Genomic DNA, 24,100 nt, shown 5'->3' on the forward strand with positions numbered 1-24,100 from the left:
TAAGATTGACATTTTGTTTTTGATTTGTAGATGCTGAGGGACATTAAAACTCTGAAAGCTATAGCTAGTCGTACTATGACTAACAGAATCACTTCAAAAAAACAGCCAGCTAGTGTCAGTGCCCAGTTCCAGGTGAGTTTTATTATCAGTCACAGTACCATAATGATCAATACATTTGAGTTCTTCCATGTTTGACTTGGCTTTCTCAATATATTTCAGTGGTCTCTGTCCAAACTAATGACAACATTACAACAGGCCAATCCATTTTTCATCAGATGTATCAAGTCTAATGCTAATAAGGTATTTTTCTCTCATCAGAATACTGAAATGCTGTTCAAAGATATTGAATTTACGAAATGAATCACTAAAAATGCTATGTTTGTTTCTGATTTGTAGCTACCCTGCACATTTGATGATGTATTGGTGCTGAGACAACTAAGATATACGGGAATGTTGGCTACAGTCAAAATTAGACAATCCGGATACAACTACAGACTCACATTTGAGGTATGCACTACTATACTGAGAGGTGGTGTGACAGCAGCCTCTCTAACTAATATTTATATAAATCAAGTATTTAAGGAAATTCTTCTATATATTTATAAGGATGTGTACTTTATTTATTGCATTTTACTTATATATATTGTGCCTTGCTCATTGCCAAAGTAATATTCATATACACTGCCAAAATAGAAATTTATATATATGAATGTACATACAGACAGTCCTATTTTATGATTGTGCTAATGAGTACAGGATGTACGGAGGACTTGATTCTGAATACTATAAACTAACTTTAAACACATGGAAGAAAATCTGGCCAATGCAGGAACATTTCCAGCTTTTGGGTATTTAAAGTCAAGAAAATTTAAAGACTTTCATTTATATGTGGCAGACCAGTTTTCAGTGGGAAATTCAAGAATGAAATATGACGTATAATAATTGGCTGACAGTAAACTAGAACAAGTACACATACAGTATTAGTTTACATTCTTTCTGTTGATTAAAAAGAATGTTCTTGTTCACATACAGTGTTCACCCATTCATGCTGTTTTAATGTCAATTTACTGTGAACTAAGAATCTTTAGATTTAGGGTTGTTTTGACAGTAAAAGACTGTTTTAAAAATTAATATATGCCCCTGACATAGTCATTATATTGTCTTTTTCAGGAGTTCATTCAGCTTTATAAGATCATTCTTCCAAAGGGTTCCTTCAGTTCAAAAGAAGATGTTGCTGAATTTTTAGAATCCAAGAATCTAGATAAAGATAACTTCCAGATTGGTATTACAAAGGTAAAGGGAGATTACTGCACTGATTTCCAAGATTATTTTTTGTTTGGGTTAAAGTACAGTACATGTATTTGCATTTATCATGTTAGTACAAGGAAACTTATTATAGTATGTAGGAAGAGAAATGAAAAAAAAAGTTAACGTTCATTCATTTCATCGTTGACTATGTCGTTCTTTTTAGGTGTTCCTTCGGGAGTCAGAAAAGATCTTCCTTGATGAGGCTTTACACTCTGCCATTATGTTGCGAGTTGTGCGTATCCAGCGGTGGTTTAAGACTATCCTGGAACGCAGACATTTTGTGGCTTTAAGAAGTAGTACAATAGTTATACAGGTAACAGGCTAATGATTATTTAGCGGGACACTTGTGTTAATATCAATAAACTTTATCTTGGAAGATTAAATATTACGTATGTTAGTCAAAATTTGAGAATAGCAGTAGTTAGTAGTTGGAAGTGTATCATTTTGAGGTAGTTGTTCTTTTAAATATATAATAATGTACGTAATAATAATGATGGGCATAAATTTCAGGCCATAATTAGAATGTATCTTGCCAAGCAGCGTAAACTAAAGCTGATTCGACAACTGCGGGCAGTTGTTACCATTCAGCGATACATGCGGGGTTGGCGAGCAAGGCGACATTACCTGATTACAGTCAATGCTGTTATACTCATACAGAGCTGGTACAAAGGATGGAGGATACGCAGACAGTATGGACAAAATTCCTAATAAGATAGCATTTTTTGAGTGCATCAAAAAAAAATTTCACCTTCTTCAAGAAAGAGAGTTTTAAATTCTTATGTCTTATTTACTAAGTGTATTGAGCTCAGTGCCTGTTTCTTGGAACAATGGTGTAAAAAATACAGTATATTGGGTATTTTCTGCAATTTTTGGGAATGGCACAAATCTGCAAAAAATGCAGTCGCAAAGTATTAATAAAATATAATGCATCGTCTTTTATTCTCAAAGGTGATAAGTGGGACACTGGTCAAGGCAGATTTTAGCCTGATTTAACCTGTAATTTTATTAAATTTATAGCAAACTTTATATAAATATAAATAAATACTTACTGGAGTATGAAATGAATGTTATTTCAATACTAACTTTAATAAAGTAGAGTAGCAGAGTTTAATTTTAGCTGTGATTCTCCCTTAACATGGTCAACATTATTCCTATATTTAAAAACTTAAAATGTTGCAGTGTTGTCCTACATCTTTGATATTAAGTAGTCATATACCATAAATGACTTTTTGGCAGATTTATGCAATAGCAGAATAAAAAATGCAGGAATTAATTTGCTGCCTTGAAAGGGTCAAATTGCAAAAATTTCCACCAACAGAAAATACCCACTAATCGGTACTGGATTTAATCTAATTTCTTATAGTCTACAGCAGTGTACTTCAGGTCACAAAAAGTGATTGCTCTTAAAATAAATTAACTTGAAAAGTACTCTTAATTCAAAAGTAACAAAATCATAGTTTAACATTTCTTCATGCACTACCAAATATATCTGAAAACAGATACCGAAGTCAAATTGAGGAGGCCTTGGAAAGAAGGAGGGAGGAAGAGAGAAAACAGAAACAAGCTGACACAACGAGTGATGAGGGTGTACTCAGTACAGAGGAGCTAGATCAACAGCTGCCATCAGAGGCCAGACGTCACTCAGAGTAAGTCAATCAAAACCACCCAATACAGCTGTATGTCATCTCCATATAACTCACTGTACTTACATAGTTAACAGTTATAGTGAAAGCAAAAGCTTGTAATTTTACACTTTATATATGTATGCTGTGTATGATAAAGTCTTGTGTAGAGTGTGCATCCTTTTAGTAGTATTTTTATGTCAAGTTTTTAAGTTTGTAAGGGATGCACAAAACCAAGGATGAAAGATGGGGATGTGCACAATGTAGACCACTATACACAAGACTTTAAGGTGTTTTATAGTATATTTATATATTTGCATTTAAATATATACATGTATAACATGCATGATTATATGAAATATGAATATAGTTATGGAAACATGGTCATTGGAGTGATATTCATATGAATTTCAATATACACTGATCATATGTGGGAAAAATGCCTCCAGAATTTCTTTTGAATTGATCGGATGTAGGAATCTAGAAAAAAAGATTTAAAGAAAATGTTTAAAGCAATATCAATTCATTTTTTCTTGAATTTTGGAAATCCTAGGCACTAAATACATGTAATGTGAACAAGAAAAAATTATGGTTTCTGAAATATTCCTCATTAAGCTGAAAATTTGCATTTAGCTAAAAAAAAAAACCTTTGAAATCTTTAAATTTACTTGAGTCCTTCTAAAAGGAATATTTTATGGCAGCTTGGTTTTGAGAAATCAAGGAATGTGTCTTGACTGCCTGTTGATTACTCAATATGTATCGGTATAGCTTCTGGTTGATTGTCATTTAAAATAATCAGGAGCAGTGGAATCCATGAGGTAGAGGATTCAGAGTCTGACACTGTGGACTCCAAGATAAAGGAAAAGTCCACTTCTTATGCTAGTCCTGTCAACCCCCCAACTATCGTTTTGGTACAGCCCACCATCAAACATCCAGATGATGAATTCCTTAACCAAGCTCGTTCCACCTCTAGGTAAATGGTGTATCAAAGAGCTAGCACTGTTTTTCCACGTTGTTCCACAGCTTTCTCTGTTTCAACTCAACCCAGAAATCATGTCTGTTCAGCTGTTCAGACTAATCAATTTAGTTTGCTGATTTCTTTTCAGTGTTCAATAATTTTTTAATTGTAGGAAATTTATTGTTTACAAAATATTCAAATACTTTTAGTTTGCTTTTAATACATAATTTTTTCCCTTCCTGAACTACCCCTTACTCCCCTTTTTTAACCAAAGAGCTTTCTGAGGGTGTTCTGTTTTAGATCTGTTTTAGTTAGTTAGTAGTTCTGTAGTGTTACTGCTTGAATGATGTAGATATTGTAGTTAGAATAATGTACTATAAAATCACTTATTGTCATGGGGTCAAATTTTCATGGTTTCAGAAAAAAAATATTGGTTCCTGGGGATTTGATTTCGTGGTTGCCTTGTGATTTGACTTCATGGTTGTAGAGGTGTTTAGTTGTTATACATTCCAAATTTACATTTCGTGGAGAACATAAATTGATTGATCTCTTCATACTAAAAAAACACCAAAAATTAAACCCCCACAAAAATGAGTGATTTCACAGTATATTCACATGTATATGTACTTATTTCAGGATATTCAGAATTAGAAAGCAAATATATATACATGTATATGATAACAGTTTTTTTGTCGAATTCAGATTTTGACAGTGATCAGGAAATAAGGCACTGTAGCTCTTCAATATGAATCCTGCAATAATAAGTACATAAACATGAATACTGTTTAGTGACTGTGACATGTTGTAACTTTTCTGTAAATTCAGTAAAATCACTATAGAATTGTATATTCAAAGACAGATACTTGCATGTTTGGGCCAATGTGGATTTTACATTTCTTTAACAGGAAGGGATCGATTGGGATGAGCCACATCTGGGGCATGAAAATTAACAAAAGCATGCAGTTTTTTTATTTTTTGTAAAAGTGTGTTTTGTATTTTCAGATTTAATTTTTGTTTTGTTGTTGCCAATCTTAAAGTTTTTGAGTTTGTTTGTCACACATGTATCAATGTATAAAAATTTCATCACTAACTTACAAATATCTAATTTCAAGAGAATCAGAGGAATTTCAATTTAGATAAAGAATTTGCTATGTATTAAAGAGATATTTGTGTATTACATAAGTAAACTCTTCATTCCTGGTCTTATTTTTAATTTTCTTTTTTTTTTAAAACAGAGTTTCAAGTCTTGCAAAGTCTTTCCAGGTAAGCTTAGTGTATACATTAATGGTTGTCATTAAATAATGGCAGTTGATAAATATTTCATGTTTCCTTCTAATATGCATGTCTCTGGAAGTTATTAATCTTTTTAAATTGAAATCTTTAAAGCTGGATGATATTGTTTTCATTTAACTTGGAATTATCAGTTAATTGAAGGGTGCAATCTAAAAAAAAATTGATAAAAACTGCATGATACATGTGTTTGTGGGTACATTTTGATAGGAAACAGTTAAAGAGGGTGCCAGTCAAAAAACTATATATTTAGAAAGAGGGCCCCATAAACAAAGAACCAGGTCATTTCCTGCCCCACTGGCCAAACAAGAATCTTTCTCTGATTTGGTAGGTCATCTGGCTGTTGTAACTGGAGCTTTCTTGGTGTATCTGCTTTTGTGGTTTTGTTTTACGGTACCAACCCATGTATATCCGTGTATTAGCCTGTGTATTGTGTGTGTTGGCTTTTATTTGTTAACTTACTGTGTATCTACACAACCTTTTTTCCCATCCTCTTAGATATTGATTTTACAAGTTTTTAGTTTTAAAAGTTTAATTTTTGTTGTTTCTGACTTTTTGATTTTACCCTGTACAGTCAAACCTCGTTATCTCGAACTCAATGGGACCGAGAATCTGAGGATTCAAGATATCCAGGGTAAAATACTTATGGAGTAAGCGTTTGGGACTTCCAAATCACTTATTCATGGTGTTCGAGATATCAGTGTTCGAGATACCGAAGGTTTTTTTCTAGATGTAACTTGTATTCTTATTTGCCTATCAAGAATTATATGACAGCATTAGCTATTAGTTACAAAGATTTAGCTATTCTTCTGCCCACTTTACCAAGTAAAGCCATGAATATGGGCGGGGCATATAGAGCTTGTCATATCCATCTTCTGTCCTTCTGTCTGTCCTTCCATCGCACTTTGCGTTAAGCTCATTTCAAAGCTCAGTTTCAAAGAAACTATTCTTTAAGATATTTTTATCAAACTTCATATGCTGATACATATTGATGAGAGGTATTCAACTGCATCAACAATTTTTTGACCTGGACCTTTCCTTTGACCTTGACCTCACTTTTCTTAAATTAGCGTTTAGCTCAGTTTTAAAGAAACCATTCAAGATATTGTTATCAAACTTCATATGCTGATACTTCTGACATAAGCTATTCAACTGCATCCAAATTTTTTTACCTTGACTTTTCATTTGACTTTAACCACACTTTTCTTAAATTAGTGTTTAGTTCAGTTAAAAAAAAACATTCAAGATAGTGTAATCAAATTTCATATGCTGATACATACTGAAGTAAAATTTTCAATGGCACCAAGATTTTTTGACTGTGACCTTTCCTTTGACCTTTTCTTAAATGTGTTTAGCTCAGTTTTAAAGAAACCATGCAAGATAGTGTAATCAAGCTTCATATGCTGATACATACTTATGTAAACTATTCAAATGCATCAACATTTTTTTTTTACCTTGACCTTTCCTTTGACATTGACCTCACTTTTCTTACATGTGTTTAGTTCATTTTTAAGAAACCATTCAAGGTAGTGTATCAAACTTCATATGCTGTTACTTACTGATGTAAGCTATTCAACTGCATCAAAAATTTTTGACCTTAAACTTGCATTTTAATTAGTTTCAAAAAAAAACATTAAAGATATTTATGTGTAAGAGTATGCACTTATACATGATTTGGTGAGAATTTATCATCTGTATCTTTAGATTTCAATTTTAATTTTAAAGAAACTGTTCAAGATATTCTCATCAAACTTGCATTACTAAAATACCTTCGATGAGGCATTCATGCCCTATCGACATATTTCTAGTTTACTGGTAAATTATTATAATACTCCCCCCCCCCCCCCCCCCCAATACAAAGTTTATAGAGGGGGTATATTGGAATCAGAATGTCCACTGGTCTGTCTGTTTATCTGTCTGCAGAAATGATTTTATCTAAACATGTTCTGAAATAACTGCATGGATTTGTCTGAATTTTTTACACGTCTCACTAGGATGCCAGATGGTTGTGATTAAGGTTTATAAACTAAGGAGAAAAAATATAATGATTACTATCAATGTTAACATTGTGAACACTTTTTAGATCCATAACATACTTTTAATGACTTAGTACATTTCTGAAAAACCCAGTGGGGGTATTTTTTTTCATTCTGGACAGTTCTAGTTCTGTTTGTATCATATTTAAATTTGCTTAGAATGTTTCAATGCATGAGATCCAGACCGATCCAGTCAGTGCCCAATATCTGGCTAGAGTCATGTGTTCCTTGGAGCTTAGATTTCAGGATGTTGTGTTTCAGGAACATTTCTTGTTTTACAATGTCTTTTACTACTTTACAGAAGTCATGGAAAAAAAAGTTATAATTTTGTATCTTGATCAAAAGCTTCAAGCCACTCCTTATCTACATTCCTTATTTAGCATACAGTCAAATTATTATTTTGTTTTATGCTTTTTAAGTAGCAGGTTTAGCTAGCTTTTGTGATATGTATATGTGTACCTATATTTACAATTTATTCATTTGCTGTACAATCTATATATGTTTAAAGTAATGAATTCAGAAATGCTGTATTATGCATTATACTTTCTTATAAACATTTTGTAGGGATACTTATATTGCTTACTTGACCATGTTACAGGAACCTTCTACCCCATCTCCTACCCCCTTGTCCCCCACCAGACTTAAAACCCTGGAAGAGACCCTGGGTAAGCGCAGGGAGGAACATGGAGAAACCCCTCCCTCACCTCTCGGAGATTTCTCAGGGGCCCATAAAAGTCCATTTAGGAAAGCTCGTCGCCACTTCAAGAACTTTGTAGGAGGTAAATGTCCACCGGAAATTCATTGACATATAGATAAAACACTCAGAGAGTTAATATCAGTAGATTCATTCCATTTTACACCATTTGTTACTATAGATAGGTTTTCTAGTCTCTACATGTATACCGTATGTACCTGTTGTTGGATTAAGGGTGTCACCTTAGACATTTCTTTTGTTTCAAGATAGCTGCAAGAGTATTTTAGATTCTGTAATACCTTGGTCTTATTTTCTGAAGTAAATGTTCTCTAGTCTTTAGACAGTAGGTGTCAATTGTGTTTTTATTGTCGTTTGTTACAGGGAGTCTAAAAGGCAAGAATCATGATATCATTTCATATAGCCATCGAGACATAATCATATGGAGAATGGATCAGTGCATGATTTCTCTGTCACTTTGCATTTTGTTCTTTGTTCAATGGTCTGATCATCCAAAGATGAATAATAGTCAAGAAAAGTCTGAAATGTCTTTCTCTGTATAATTATGTCTCAGAATAGCTAACCTCCAGCATTTGGCGTTAGTAGATAGAGTTGGTCAACTAACCATTTTCTAAGTTTGCCTGAAAATTTATTTAAACTGCACTATGTAGAGTATATATATCAGTTTAGTAATTTTTTTTAACTGCAGTACAACAATTACTAATTCAAATATCTTCCATCCCACAGTAACATTCATATAATTCTATCATGAAGGAACCCCCCTTTAAAAATCTTTAAGAATTAAAAAAAATAAAGCAAGGTAGATTGATCAGACTGCTTTCTAACTAAATTTATTTTCATTTTCCATTACTTTACCTAAAAAACTCTGATCTGAATTAAATTTTCTGAAACCGATCCATCTCCTTTCCCGTATTGCCTTCACACATGAACAATATCCTGTGTATATGATCTTTTTTAAGTAAGTGTGGGAATTTCTTGTCTCATTAAGAAGCGACGAGCTGTATGCCACCAATCGGATCTAGGTCATCTTCCTTCCGATTCCTGCGACACAGGAGCAGTGAGTAATGTGGCTCAGCATGGTTGACTTGAGTAGGCTTGAACCTTTTGGACTTTACTGAGCTACTTAAAAAAATCACTCCTATATGTGCTGTGTCCATTAAAGCATGGAAATTCATATTTGATTTTCATACCCATTATAAAAATGACTCAAGATCAGTGCATACCCATATATCAGTTTAAACTGTGAAGTTTTATAAAGGTATTAATGTGTACATGTATATCAGGCTATTTCATTGATAAGGCAGAATAATTTATTGTCTTACATCATTGATTTCTAATAACATGTTGTGTTAGAAAACTGTTAACTTTCTTTCACAAAGTTAACTAACAAATTCTTCTATATGAAATATTAATTTTCCTAAGATTCACACAATATTCTAGCATGTAAACTATCCAAAGAATGAAAATTGTAACTATTACTTGACTTGAATTAATCTACTGTATCATATGATTCATTCTTCATTTACTCATCAACTTCACTAATGGATTTCATAAGTTTTCATTAACATAACTTTTTGTTTTATACAGTTAGCTCATTATACACTGCATTACCCGTGGGCATACCATAAAAATCATATACATCTTTGTAATACTGAGTGGTCATTGTATTAGCTTAGGGAAAATTGATTGAGAATGTAAATTGTTTTAACTTTATAGATAATGTGGATTGCAGTGAGAATTGATGTGATTTGAATTGTTCACCCCTGTATTAAAGTTTGTTTTTGTTTAAATTGTTTGAATTGGATAGCTGACATTGAATTAATTGGTGAAGAAAAGTTTACTAGATTTTACGTAAACATTTTTTCAATGGTTATATCGTAAACACAACAGGTAAAAGACAGGTGAAAAAAGATGATGACAGCGACGAAGATACTGCTCCAGTCCAGCTCCAGAAACCAAAGCGACCCCATAAATGTAAGTAAATATAAAGCAAGGTGACCTCATTGATAAGTATTTATAGCCAACAAAATGATCTACAAAAGTCAGAATATATAGCAAACTTATAACTAGAGAAATGTAAGTAAATGACAAGCAATCAGCCCCCATGGATGAAAGTACATGTATAAAGTTGTCATAAATTAAAAAAAAAACACATAAAAATGTAAGGTGTATATAAATGTGTAAAGCAAACAAAAGGACACCTCATTTATAAGACTGAGTAGCGTGATGACCTTATAGAGGTACAGAGCTTAGGTACTCAAATGTTGATCTGAATAGAATTCTTTACCAGTTTATGACAACTCTTAATAATAACAAATATGAGTGTTTGAATATAACAATTAGAATTGTTCTATTTTAAACTTTTCTTTTAATAAGATGTTTTTATAAACTATAAGAATTTTTGAAGACCCATGCTTTATGATTTTGGTATAACTTTGTTACATTTATTTTACATGACTGTCCCTGATAGGATTTTTTTTTAAATTTCTTATCAAACATTTTAAATTTGTAAGCAACTTGTGTAGGAAAATAAACATGGCATGTGGAAGCATTTAATAATTAGCTGGATGTACTGAAAAATATCCAAGTAATGAGGTGTCAGAAAGTCTTTTGATTTTGTCATTCATGAAAATAGAATTGTGATCTAATATTTTTGTTTAATAATAGCTAGAGCTTATCTCTGTTACATATTTTGTGTAATACAGGTGATTGAAATGTGATGATTTTACTGTTCTATAATTCTTTTGAGGTTAAACTTCAGAGTGTATTTAATGATGGAGATTACTTCTGATTATGTTTCTATTCTGTAGAAAATCTAAATACAAACTAAGTCAGTATTTATTTTCAGTTGTTTTTTAATGTTAACAAATCTTCAAGATTATTATAATTTCTATGTAGATTTTATAATGTGTATTATGATGATGATCACTATATACATGTACATCATATTTTTGAATTAAGAAAATTAATAAATCAGCCCTTAATTGATTTATTTTTGTGGTAGTGAATAGATTACCCAGAATAAAACTCCCTAGTTTATTTCAGTGGGTGTCCAAGTATTACCAACAGAGGTTTCCACTACCCAACCCTCCCCTGCCTCACCTACAGATGTCAAGTCTGCCGATGATCAGCGGTCCTCCACTGAAGATCTGGCACGTAAAGGACGGAAGAAGCCTCGACAGAAACAACAGCTTGACAAGAAACGGTCTGAATCACCTGTGCGGGGTAACTGGAAGGTGGAGGGAACCTCCGAGTGGCAGTACCCCGCCGATCTTGTCATCACAGAATTCTCAGAGTTTGCTAACCTGGATATATTCATTTACAAAAAGGTAGAGTACAGCTGTGGACAGGTTGATAATATTCTTGGTAAAGAATATATATGAAACCCATAAATTATATGTTAATAGAAGGGCAATATCTTGATCTGTTTTATGAGAATTGCATATTTTATGAAACTTTGTAAATGAAAACAAAGATGTTTCTATTTATTAAAAAGTTTCAAAATATTCTAATCTGTTAAGGTGTTTTTTTCTTTACATTGTATAGTTTTTATGTGTGTTTTTTTTTTTCAGTTGAAAGATTACAACAAAGTTAACAAGAAAGAGACAATCTTTGATAAAGTGTTTAAAAGATCATTGAATGCCTTCCACAAAGAAATGCAGGCAACCATATCTGTAGAAAAACAGGTTTGTTAGTGTTCCCAAATAAATGTAAATTCTGGAAATAAATTCTGATTTAGGATTAAATAGAAGTACTTAAGGATTGGGAACTCTCACATGCTGCCATTGTCTCCTCAAAAAATGAAAATGATTTGTAATTTTCAACAGAAAGGAGAAATTCATCTGCCATACAGGAATCTCTTGACCAAGTTTGCTGTAACTCTGGAAGCAGAGGTGAAGCTTGAAAGGACCAATGCTTCGTTTCCAGTCACAATGGGTGTAAACGCATTCCGGGGATTTCTGGATGAGTTCATTAAACATCACAGGAAAGAGAAGAAGAAGCCGGACAAGAAAGTGGAAAACAAAAATCAGAAACCAGAGAAAACAAAAAAGGATATATATGTGAGTGCTTCTCATAGTTTGATATCAGTTAGGAAAAAACAATAACAAGCTTGAGTTATGTTTGATAAGGAACAGAGTCACTGTTTGGTAAAGCGAGAAATTAAATACAATGTGAACAAAAGTCAGAACACATGAATGAAGTTCTATTCAGCAAATATAGATAGTATGTTTATGCCCTGTTCACACGGAGAGTTTAATTCGAATTAAACGTAAGTTACTGCGAATTAAATTTGATCCGCGTTCACACGGAGAATTTAATGCGAATTAGTTTAATTCGAATTAGTTTACTGCGCATTAAATTACTTCGCTTTAGCTCCGTGTGAACGCTAAGCGAAGCTAATTCGAATTAAATTTCGACGCATGCGTAAGGGCAGAAATAGGTCACAGGCCACATGTCGATGGTCAAATATAGGTACTTGTGCTATTTTTGAGTAGAAAACAAAGGAATATCATGTTAATCACTAAAATGTGTACAGACACTATGACATTATGTCAAATGTATATCTGCTGTGCACAATATGACGTGATTTGTAAATGACGTCATAATAGCCTTACTGAATGGCTTATTGTAGAAATAAAATTTTAATTCGCATTAGTTTACTTCGCATTAGCTGTCGTGTGAACGCAATTTAATTCGCATTAGTTTAATTCGCATCATTTTGCTTCGCATTATTTTACTACGAATTAAACTCTCCGTGTGAACAGGGCATAAGATTGGCAGTACATGTATTTCAGGAGTTTTTAGGACACAAGTACAGTCTAACCCAGTTTGGTATCCCAACATTCTGTGAGTTTTGCTCCAATATTATATGGATCATGGAAAAAGGAAGTGTCTGCCAAGGTTAGTGCATGTGGTTATGAGCCTAGTTGTAAAACCTGACCACTTTGATACAGAATGTTAATTTCAAATATATTTTATTTTCCCATTTTTGACTGAGAAGTCTTTGTTTTATAGTTTGTAGATATACGTGCCATAAGAGATGTGTGAACAAGTCAACAAGCCATTGTAAAGGTGCACAGGTCAACCAGGTAAACTCAGTGTTAATTAATCACCTGGCAGTAAATTGCCTTGCCAAACCTCTATCTTGAATTATATCCTTTACCTCTACAGAAAAGTTGAAGCTTTAATTATGAATTATCCCTCTTAGTACAGTGTAAGACATATTTTGTTATATATAAGGATGTCATATTCATGCATATATACCAATATACATTACTTACTATCTTTCAAGACTTCGTTTTGTTTCCATATATCATGCTACAATAGTTAGGATTTCTCCTGCAAACCTGCATCCTCCAAATTTTTAACTTGAACATATTCAATGCTTGGTAGTATTAGTAATGTAGAACTTTTCCATGGATACCAGCTCATACTGTCTTGAAGAAAAAAACAAATTAAAGTTTTATGATTTCAGACTACTCGCCCTGTCAAACAACCTTTATCCCCCAAATCTGCACGTCCACACTTATTGTTTGAGCCGTTGCGACCCCGGGTCGAGTCAATGGACCATGCCAGGCCAACTGTTCTGGCTCTTATTGTCCAGCTCAAAAATATGGCTCAGGTTAAATTTAAATAGAAAAAAACTATAAAATGGCTTGGGTTGTCATAGAAATTATCTTAGATTTGACCTTTGTTGGGTGGCAAAAGATCATGTAAACATGACAGAAACTTACATTGATATATATATATATATATATATATATATATATATATATATATATATATATATTGGTCAATAGGACCTTTCATACCAACTAATTTTTGTCTTGCTATGAAAGTGGTCATTTATTAATAGTTTAAAATTTAGAATAGTACAGAAGCTCAAATATGAATCTATTTAAACAGAAATTGATTACAAAATAGGAATTTAACATTTTATTTAAATACAATGCTAAAATCAATAACAATATTGGCAGACAGTTGCATGTGTGTTTAGAGGAGGAGAGGTTAAATTTTCTAGGCTGTGCACTAATTAATCAGTTTATTAACAAACTCTGCTCCTTCTCTCTCTCACTAGTTCCCAGTTGATTGCTGCTTTTTCTGGGGTTCAGGTGACTTAGTGCGGGTTTTGTCAAACCTTGTGAGTTTCTCAGTGTTGTCTTTTTCTCTGATGTTTTGCCGCCCTGTGTTGTACATGTACATATTTTTCATTTTTATTAAACAAAAAATAATTAATATATTTAAAAATTTTATGTACTAAGAACATAATGTAGGCACTTTGCACAATTTCTTTTACAAACATATTTTGCTGACTCCTTAAATGTATACATTGTATCATTAAGCTTTATGTGAATTACATTTAGTGTTTAGCTTTGCTAGTGTCTTCTTTGTTTGGCTCTTGCTAGATTTGACTGTACATTTTATATTGCTAGGCTATCTAATGCAGTCAAAATTATATTATGCTTTACCGATATACTTCTCTTAAAGATATTGTTTACTATTTGGAGCCCATATTATATTTCTTAAACGTTCATGCATATCAACAAGCAGAGAAGGATATATTAAGACAGAAACCTTTTTTTCCATTGGCTATAAGTTTACTCCAGTGAGCTTTTTATATTTGTACATCTGTTTGCATAAGCTTTACAACATACTAGTATTGACTTTATTTCTATTTCACAGAATCCTGGGTCCAAAGTATATGGTGTTCCACTTGCTAGTCTAGTTTCTGATGAGCATAAAATTCCCGTTATAGTGGAAAGATTAATAAACGCCATAGAAACCCATGGGATGTATACTGTTGGTGTCTATCGCAAATCTGGTGCTAATGCCAAGGTCAAACAACTCAAACAAAACATTGACAGTGGCAAAGAAGGTACGATGCAAAAATATATATGCATACTATATTCCTTTGAAAAGAAAAAAGGATAAGTAGGTCAAATCTATTGAAAAATATGAAGAATGAAAGATTTGACTATACATGAAAGTTCTCTTCAAAGTTTTAAATTTTTCTTTTCAGATTTGACTTCGATAGATATTGAAGAGTATCCTATTCATGTTTTAACTACAATGCTCAAGTATTTCTTCCGTGAACTGCCAGAACCTTTATTGACCTTTGAACTCTATGATGATTTTCTGAGAACTTCAGGTATCTGCATTAATTGACAAGGAAAATCCTATTGTTAAATGAATCATTTTAATAAATTTCTGGGGAAAAAATCCAGGTTAAATCACAGGAGTTCACAGTTTTATCAATAAACAATGTAGACATTAACAAGTAAGCTTTATTGTAGCGAGCAAATTCTGCTTTAGCACCTTATTTAGTAAAACTAACAACATGCAGTATAATTTACATCAGTCTATGTTTCTTACCTGATTTCTGGTCCAGTCCCTCTCTCAATTGCCATAATTGACCCTAAAATCTAATATTAACAACATTTGAATAATTTATTTGATAAATTCAACTCGAAATACTTCAGAAGCCAATGATGTGATATCACACAGACCCTCACGGCGACCGCTTCTTTTGGAAATGTTGTTAATATTAGATTTTAACAGCTCACTGGTTAATTTTACATTGTTTATTGAGGAATCTGCTGACTCCTGTGGTTAAAATAGAGATTTACAGTAAATTACATTCTTTTTTATTAGCTCACCTGAGCTGAAAGCTCAAGTGAGCTTTTCTGATCACATTTTGTCCGTAGTCCGTTTGTCCGTCCGTCCGTCTGTAAACTTTTCACATTTTCGACTTCTTCTCCAGAACCACTGGGCCATTTTCAACCAAACTTGCCACAAAGCATCCTTGGGTGAAGGGGGTTCAAGTTTGTTCAAATGAAGGGCCATGCCCTCTTCCAAGGGGAGATAATTAAGAATAAGTGAAAATTTGGTGTCTTCTTTTAAAAATCTTCTTCTCAAGAACCATTGGGCCAGAAAAGTTGAAACTTTATGGGAAACCTTCATTACATAGTGTAGATTCAAATTTGTTCAAATCATGACCCCCCCGGGGGTTGGGTGGGGCCACAATGGGGGATCAAAGTTTTACATAGGAATATATAGGAAAATTCTTTAAAAATCTTCTTCTCAAGAACAACAAAGCCACAATTAGTCATATTGATATGAAATCATCCTCAGGTAGTGTAGATTTAAATTTGTTCAAATCATGACCCCCGGGGGTAGGGTGGGTCCACAATGGGGGATCAAAGTTTTACATAGGAATATATAGGAAAATTATTTAAAAATTTTCTTCTCAAGAACAACAAAGCCACAATTAGTCATATTGATATGGAATCATCCTTAGGTAGTGTAGATTCAATTTTGTCGAAATCAAGACCCCCGGGGGTAGGGTGGGTCCACAATGGGGGATCAAAGTTTTACATAGGAATAAATAGGAAAAATCTTTTAAAATCTTTTCAAGAACAGGAAAGCCGTGATTAGTCATTTTGATATTGAAGCATCCCCAAGTATTGTATATTCAAGTTTGTTCAAGGCATCCTCAGTAGTAGGGTGGGGCCATAATCGGGGATCAAGGTTTAACAAAAGAATATATATAAGAAATATCTTAAAAAATCTTCTTCTCAAGAACAACAAAGCCATTATTAGTCATATTGATATGGAAGCATCCTTAGGTAGTGTAGATTCAAGTTTGTTCAAATCTTGAACCCTCCCTCCCTTCCTACCCCCCAGGGTAGGATGGCAGACATCTTTAAAATTCCGTTTCAAGAACAGCAAAACCATGATTAGTTATATGAATATAGAAGCATCCTCAGAAAGGTTAGATTCAATTTCATTCAAAACATGGCAACTGGGGATAGGTTATGCCTAGAACAGTTGATCAAAGCTTTACGTATGAATATATAGAAGAAGAAATCTGCTGACAAAGAACAGCAGGGCCATATTGACTCAGGTGAGCGTTGTGGCCCATGGGCCTCTTGTTTGAAAAATGATAATAGAACAAAAATGTCATTAATATTCAAATTTTCCATTAAATATTTCAGAAATTCAAGATGAGAAGGAGAGATTACAAGCTATTTATGCAGTTATTGAGAAACTTCCTAAACCAAATCATGATCTGTTTGAAAGACTCATTTTCCATTTAGCAAGAATAGCCAATAATGAACCTTTAAACAAAATGTCATCTAATGGTTTAGCTATTATATTTGCCCCTGCCTTACTCAGAACCAACAAAAAACTACAAGCTCAAGATTCCCTCAACCAAGTGCCAAGACAAACTGCGTAAGTTTTTTGATCAGCCTTTAATTTGAAGTGTTAGATGCCAATACTTTTTGAAAAATAATTCTGAGATATTGAGATTGTACAAAGTGTTGAAAGCAGGAAAATAAGCCCAAAGTTTACAATTATTAGCTCACCTGAGCTGAAAGCTCAAGTGAGCTTTTCTGATCACATTTTGTCCGTAGTCCGTTTGTCCGTCCGTCCGTCTGTAAACTTTTCACATTTTCAACTTCTTCTCAAGAACCACTGGGCCAATTTTAACCAAACTTGGTACAAAGTATCCTTGGGTGAAGGGGAGTGTAAATTGTTAAAATAAAGGGCCACGTCCCCTTAAAAGGGGAGATAATCAAGAAAAGACAAAAATAGGGTGGGGTCATTAAAAAAATCTTCTTCTCAAGAACCAGTGGGCCAGAAAAGCTGAAACTTATGTGGAAGCATCCTGGGGTAGTGTAGATTCTAAATTGTTCAAATCATGACCCCCGGGGGTAGGGCGGGGCCACAATAGGGAATCCAAGTTTTACATTGAAATATATAAGAAAAATCTTTAAAAATCTTCTTCTCAAGAACCACTGGGCCAGAAAAGCTGAAACTTATATGGAAGCATCCTGGGGTAGTGTAGAATCTAAATTGTTCAAATCATGACCCCCGGGGGTTGGGCGGGGCCACAATAGGGAATCCAGGTTTTACATTGAAATATATAAGAAAAATCTTTAAAAATCTTCTTCTCAAGAACCATTGGGCCAGAAAAGCTGAAACTTATATGGAAGCATCCTGGGGTAGGGTAGAATCTAAATTATTCAAATCATGACCCCCGGGGGTAGGGCGGGGCCACAATAGGGAATCCAAGTTTTACATTGAAATATATAAGAAAAATCTTTTAAAATCTTCTTCTCAAAAACCACTGGGCCAGAAAAGCTGAAACTTATATGGAAGCATCCTGGGGTAGTGTAGATTATAAATTGTTCAAATCATGACCCCCGGGGGTAGGGCGGAGCCACAATAGGGAATCCAAGTTTTACATTCAAATATATAGGAAAAATCTTTAAAAATCTTCTTCTCGAGAACCACTAGGCCAGAAAAACTGAAACTTAAGTGGAAGCATCCATTGTTCAAATCATGGCCCCCGGGGGTAGGGCGGGACACAATAGGGAATCCAAGTTTTACATTGAAATATAAAAGAAAAATCTTTTAAAATCTTCTTCTCAAGAACCACTGGACCAATAAAGCTGAAACTTATTTGGAAGCATCCTGAGATAGTGTAGATTCTAAATTGTTCAAATCATAACCCCCAGGGGTAGGGCTTGGCCACAATAGGGAATCCAAGTTTTGCATTGAAATATATCGAAAAAACCTTAAAAAATCTTCTTCTCAAGAACCACTGGGCCAGAAACACTGAAACTTATATGGAAGCATCCTGGGGTAGGGTAGAATCTAGATTATTCAAATCATGACCCCCGGGGGTAGGGCGGGGCCACAATAGGGAATCCAAGTTTTACATTGAAATATATAAGAAAAATCTTTTAAAATCTTCTTCTCAAGAACCACTGGGCCAGAAAAGCTGAAACTTATATGGAAGCATCCTGGGGTAGTGTAGATTATAAATTGTTCAAATCATGACCCCCAGGGGTAGGGCGGAGCCACAATAGGGAATCCAAGTTTTACATTCAAATATATAGGAAAAATCTTTAAAAATCTTCTTCTCGAGAACCACTAGGCCAGAAAAACTGAAACTTAAGTGGAAGCATCCATTGTTCAAATCATGACCCCCGGGGGTAGGGCGGGACACAATAGGGAATCCAAGTTTTACATTGAAATATAAAAGAAAAATCTTTTAAAATCTTCTTCTCAAGAACCACTGGACCAATAAAGCTGAAACTTATTTGGAAGCATCCTGAGATAGTGTAGATTCTAAATTGTTCAAATCATGACCCCCAGGGGTAGGGCGGGGCCACAATAGGTATATTAAAAGGGAGGAAATCTGGTAAAGAACAGCATGGCCAAAGTTACTCAGGTGAGCGATGTGGCCCATGGGCCTCTTGTTTTAATGGTGTTCATTTACTGTTCAAACATTATACAACTGGAGTAATCATGTACATGTTTATTTTTTTGTTTTGAAAATTAAGGATGTCAATTCTCACAAAAGTCCTTTTTAAATTTTTCATAAATGTTATCAGTATTGATTATTGATGGAGAGGTGTAATCCTTACATTCTTTAAGTTTAATTGCAAACTTTGGAAAACTTCTATTTTTAGTGTGATAAAACAAATAATAACAGAGCAACTGTTCAAGATGAAGGAAACGTTCAATGACCTTAGCACACTGGAAACTGCTGAGGTGACTGCTGCTGATCGTCTCCATGTCGTTCGCCTCAGTATGAGGGCTAGGGTAAGGCTATTCTGTATCATCATTCTCATGGTTGTTCAAAAACCAAGCAAAAGTGGTTGAAAGCCATTTTTTAGCTCTACAGGTCATAGACCAGAAGAGCTTATGCCATAGTAAGATCCTTACATTTGTAAACAATTTTGGTTTGATTTCAATATAACTTAGACTACACTAGAGACATAATTCTCTATATTCAGTTTTGATTTCAATGAACAGTGTTGCTATGGTTACTAAAAATAGACATTTCTGTGAAATACTTTCAAAATGCTAGTCAAAATGCTGTTATCAAAGTTTCAAGTCCAAGTACTTCATTTCTTTTGGAAGTACAAACCAGTAGAGCTACAATCTCATCAGAGATTTCTGTTCCCAACTCTAAATAAAAGAGACTTCAGTAGAGATAGTAAAGCCTGTATTTATTTATTTACACAGAGTCCAGTACACCCCCCTCCCACTCTCCCTGAGCCTGAAGTGACCTGTATCGGTGAGGAGGCAGCAGTCTCTGAGGAGATGGATGTGGAGGAAGCAGAAGAGGAGGAAAAGGCCTTGTGTTCACACATAAGGTCCATACAGAAGGAAAGGTCAGTGACAGGCTAGCAGTAAGACAGCAGTAAGCATTGTGTTCACACACAAGGTCCATACAGAAGGAAAGGTCAGTGACAGGCTAGCAGTAAGACAGAAGTAAGCATTGTGTTCACACATAAGGTCCATACAGAAGGAAAGGACAGTGACAGGCTAGCAGTAAGACAGAAGTAAGCATTGTGTTCACACATAAGGTCCATACAGAAGGAAAGGACAGTGACAGGCTAGCAGTAAGACAGAAGTAAGCATTGTGTTCACACACAAGGTCCATACAGAAGGAAAGGTCAGTGACAGGCTAGCAGTAAGACAGAAGTAAGCATTGTGTTCACACATAAGGTCCATACAGAAGGAAAGGACAGTGACAGGCTAGCAGTAAGACAGAAGTAAGCATTGTGTTCACACATAAGGTCCATACAGAAGGAAAGGACAGTGACAGGCTAGCAGTAAGACAGAAGTAAGCATTGTGTTCACACATAAGGTCCATACAGAAGGAAAGGACAGTGACAGGCTAGCAGTAAGACAGAAGTAAGCATTGTGTTCACACACAAGGTCCATACAGAAGGAAAGGTCAGTGACAGGCTAGCAGTAAGACAGAAGTAAACATTGTGTTCACACACAAGGTCCATACAGAAGGAAAGGTCAGTGACAGGCTAGCAGTAAGACAGAAGTAAACATTGTGTTCACACACAAGGTCCATACAGAAGGAAAGGTCAGTGACAGGCTAGCAGTAAGACAGAAGAGTATTATGTCACTATAGTTCCATTTTAATTTGGTGTCAAAATATGTGTACAGGATGAGTGAAATTTGAATTTTACAATATTGGACATCTGGTAATGAGAGGTAGTATTCATCATATTATAGTGTAAACTGCAGTATATTTTTTCAAGTTTGGGTTTTTTGTTTTTTTTTTTGCAAGTATATTTAAAGTGTAACGTTGATATCCTCTTTTCTGAATGTTTTGTATAACTTTTGATGAGATTTTTATGTGAAATAACAGGGAAAATCTCACTACGAATCTTCCTGCTTTGGAATGTCGGCACTTGAGTTCCGATGATGATGGTTTGAGTACAGATGGCGTGGACAGTATATATGATACTGCTGATGAAGAGGAAAATGAAGAATATGCATTAACCTTTGACCTGCCAGGTATGTATATTTTGCACAAAAAGGAATTTGTGTGATGTGTGTTGACTTTTTAAAGAACTTATCAAAGATTTTCTTTTCCTGTTTTGAGCTTTGCATTCAGAGAATAGTAGTGAGAAGTCTGGGCAATCATGTTATTTTAATTGAAGACTAATAAAGAGAGTTGTGCAATAAAAAATGACAATTTTGATTAAGCAATATAAAGGAATGGGAATTTATGTAAAGGTATTAACATTTTGATGTAACAAGATATAGTTTATATGCATGTCCTGATTATTATCAGACAAACAGAGTGGGTGAGACTATACACAGTTTGCATAACTTTATATCATTGCCAAGTATAGTTGCATAGAACATGCTTCTTTAGAAAATATGACATAATAGTTTTTAACAAAGTTGATTTGATTTTGTACTGTTCTTTTTGGTGTAGACACATAAAGGTAAACAATGAGAAGGGAGGTTACTCAGGGTGTCCGGTATTTTTCTTTTGCTGCTTTTTATACTCTAGTACCTTTGTTTATGTGCCAAATAACCCAAACAAATGAGTATCAATGATCTGTTAAATATGACTTCTTTAAAATATACTTTTAAATAAATGTGTTCACTGTGTTTCTGTACAAGTTCAATATCAATAGAATGTGCACTATTAGTATAACACAATTCTTGGTATATTTAAAGAACCAATGTACAGACCATTGATACTCAACTACTAGCAGTCCCCACCATATGCTTTATATTGTCTGAATTAATTAAGGCTGTCAAATACATGTACAAGTCACAATGCACCTTGTTCAGAATCTGTACAACTTACACAGTAGCATTAATTAACCCAGAAACTTGTTCTTTTCTATAAGGGAAGAAATCAAAAGGGAAAGTAAATTCAAACCAAAGACCAAGGAGTAGTCAAACGTAGTGTGTGGTAATTGGAATGTTCAGATTATTATTTCTTTTTACCTGTACCTTTGTTTACATAGAAAATGCCTGTTTTATAAAAAGCAACATTTCTTTCATATCATTCTAATATTTCTTTTAATTTCTCAGGGATGGTTTGTGTATGGGTCTAATTGTAGGTATATTTCTATACAATGGTTCACCTTTTATTTCAGAACTTTTTATTCTCTCTTTTTTTCTGATCAGAATTAATTTTTGCTGTCTGTATGTATATTTGACATAAACTTTTAACATTTTATTCTTCTAATAAAATTGTGATTTGGCCATTTTCAACCAAAATTCACACAAAAGTATTCATGGTTAAAGGAAATTCTGCTTTATTTAAGGGCATTAGTGGTCAATTTTCATTTCATATCATAAGAAAATACCATCAATGAAGTTTATTCTCTGAGCCACTATGCTACAAATTGATGAAAACTCTTCTGTGAAAATAAAGACATGACCAGCAAACATGTATTATTTATTTCCTTTGATAAGTATAGAATTTATTTTTTCATTACCTAATAAGCAAATGTTGGTATATATTTTGTAGATAAATGTGTTGAAATGGTTGTCTTTGGCTTATTTTAGGGCTATTGTAATGAGATTCTTTACTTATGTTAATGTCAGAAAGCTCCATGTGACACAGGGGAGCAATGTAATCAAATTGCCTTTTGTTCTCTATATTGTTAAAATTAGTTGTCCTCTTCTATGTTCACCAAGAATTAAACTAATCTCTTATATTGTAATTTGAGTTTTCAAATAAGCAGTTTCTTTAGACATTTCATTGCATATTCTTAATGGAAAAATATAAACCAAATCCTGTGAAGAAGGCTTGCAGAGGCTCTTGGTTTGCTTCTGCTTTACCCCAAAATCTTTTAATAAAACTTTAACTCAGACTTATGCATTGAAAAGGTGTCTGTCATCCATCTTTGTCTGTTTGTCTGTGAACAATTTTTTTTTTCCAAAATCTACTTCTCCTTCACTCCTCCTTCTTTGTCCAACTTTGTGCACAGGTAGACTAAAAGAAGATGCATAATTTAAAACAGTTTTTGATTTTGAGGAACAATGTTGCCATGATTACTAAAACTCAAAAATTCTATGAAATTCTTTAAAAATATCAATCCTCCTACAGTTCTGATCAAATTTCAGTAGCAAAGAAGTCCATGATATCAGGATACATACATGTAATTTTGTATAATTTTGGCGTTTGATTACAATGTTCTGTGTTACCCGTTTAAAAATAGAAATTTCGATGAAATTATTTCAACTGCTTTTTCTCCTACAATTTTGGTACAATGTCAATAAAATACATAATTCTATCAGTTTTTGGTTTTTATGGATGGTTTTGCCATGGTTATTAAAAATCTAAATTTTTATGGAATTCTTTGAAAACACAACTTCTCAGGGATAGACATCAACTTACAGATTCACTTGCCCTTTGGGCAAGTGAACTCAAACTTTGACTTGTCCGAATACAAAACTTAGTTGCCCAAAATTTAGAAAGAAGGGAAACCGATAACTTAATTTATTATTGTAAATAAAGTGAGATATTTTTTTTTTATATTTGGCAAGTTAAGTGCCAGAAAAATATCTTGATGTGCAGGTGATGCTACATTTTAAATACTGTAAACTCACTCTGCCATGCAGCAATATCTCCTTTTAAATAAAATTCATATTTTTGAAAATTATTTTCTTAATGATCTTTTTGTGAATTTAGATTTTTCCCCCCTGAAAAACTGAAGCCACGCTAAAGAAAAACATTGGCCATGTTTTGAAACATAAATATCCTAATCAGAATACATTGTGTGCCGAGAATAACTGGTTTTCTTTATGTTCTGTGAGTAAATAAATGAGCTATTTTTAAATATCATATTTCATAATAAGAATGTTAAGAAGTCAGTTTTGT

The 24,100-nt window shown here is 33.7% G+C and overlaps 1 protein-coding gene across 1 annotated transcript in view; it reads left to right on the forward strand.

The window, feature by feature from the left end:
• Nucleotides 1-24,100, forward strand: part of LOC133182223 (unconventional myosin-IXa-like) — a 56,574-nt gene that overhangs the window by 26,646 nt on the left and 5,828 nt on the right. Inside the window, exons 20-43 of the mRNA XM_061316977.1 lie at nt 31-132; nt 220-300; nt 397-507; nt 1,171-1,293; nt 1,472-1,621; nt 1,819-1,997; nt 2,808-2,954; nt 3,730-3,903; nt 5,124-5,151; nt 5,389-5,505; nt 7,813-7,993; nt 8,915-8,983; nt 9,817-9,900; nt 10,972-11,255; nt 11,499-11,612; nt 11,754-11,987; nt 12,723-12,828; nt 12,943-13,016; nt 14,611-14,803; nt 14,948-15,076; nt 16,923-17,160; nt 19,410-19,542; nt 19,969-20,117; nt 21,116-21,264. Coding sequence (XP_061172961.1) covers nt 31-132; nt 220-300; nt 397-507; nt 1,171-1,293; nt 1,472-1,621; nt 1,819-1,997; nt 2,808-2,954; nt 3,730-3,903; nt 5,124-5,151; nt 5,389-5,505; nt 7,813-7,993; nt 8,915-8,983; nt 9,817-9,900; nt 10,972-11,255; nt 11,499-11,612; nt 11,754-11,987; nt 12,723-12,828; nt 12,943-13,016; nt 14,611-14,803; nt 14,948-15,076; nt 16,923-17,160; nt 19,410-19,542; nt 19,969-20,117; nt 21,116-21,264 — 3,349 coding nt within the window. The remainder of the gene's footprint in view (nt 1-30; nt 133-219; nt 301-396; nt 508-1,170; nt 1,294-1,471; nt 1,622-1,818; nt 1,998-2,807; nt 2,955-3,729; nt 3,904-5,123; nt 5,152-5,388; nt 5,506-7,812; nt 7,994-8,914; nt 8,984-9,816; nt 9,901-10,971; nt 11,256-11,498; nt 11,613-11,753; nt 11,988-12,722; nt 12,829-12,942; nt 13,017-14,610; nt 14,804-14,947; nt 15,077-16,922; nt 17,161-19,409; nt 19,543-19,968; nt 20,118-21,115; nt 21,265-24,100) is intronic.

Source organism: Saccostrea echinata, unplaced genomic scaffold, assembly GCF_033153115.1.
Source record: "Saccostrea echinata isolate AGI-Se365-2 ecotype Australia unplaced genomic scaffold, CSIRO_AGI_Sech_v1 ptg000009l, whole genome shotgun sequence".
NCBI classification, from domain to species: domain Eukaryota; kingdom Metazoa; phylum Mollusca; class Bivalvia; order Ostreida; family Ostreidae; genus Saccostrea; species Saccostrea echinata.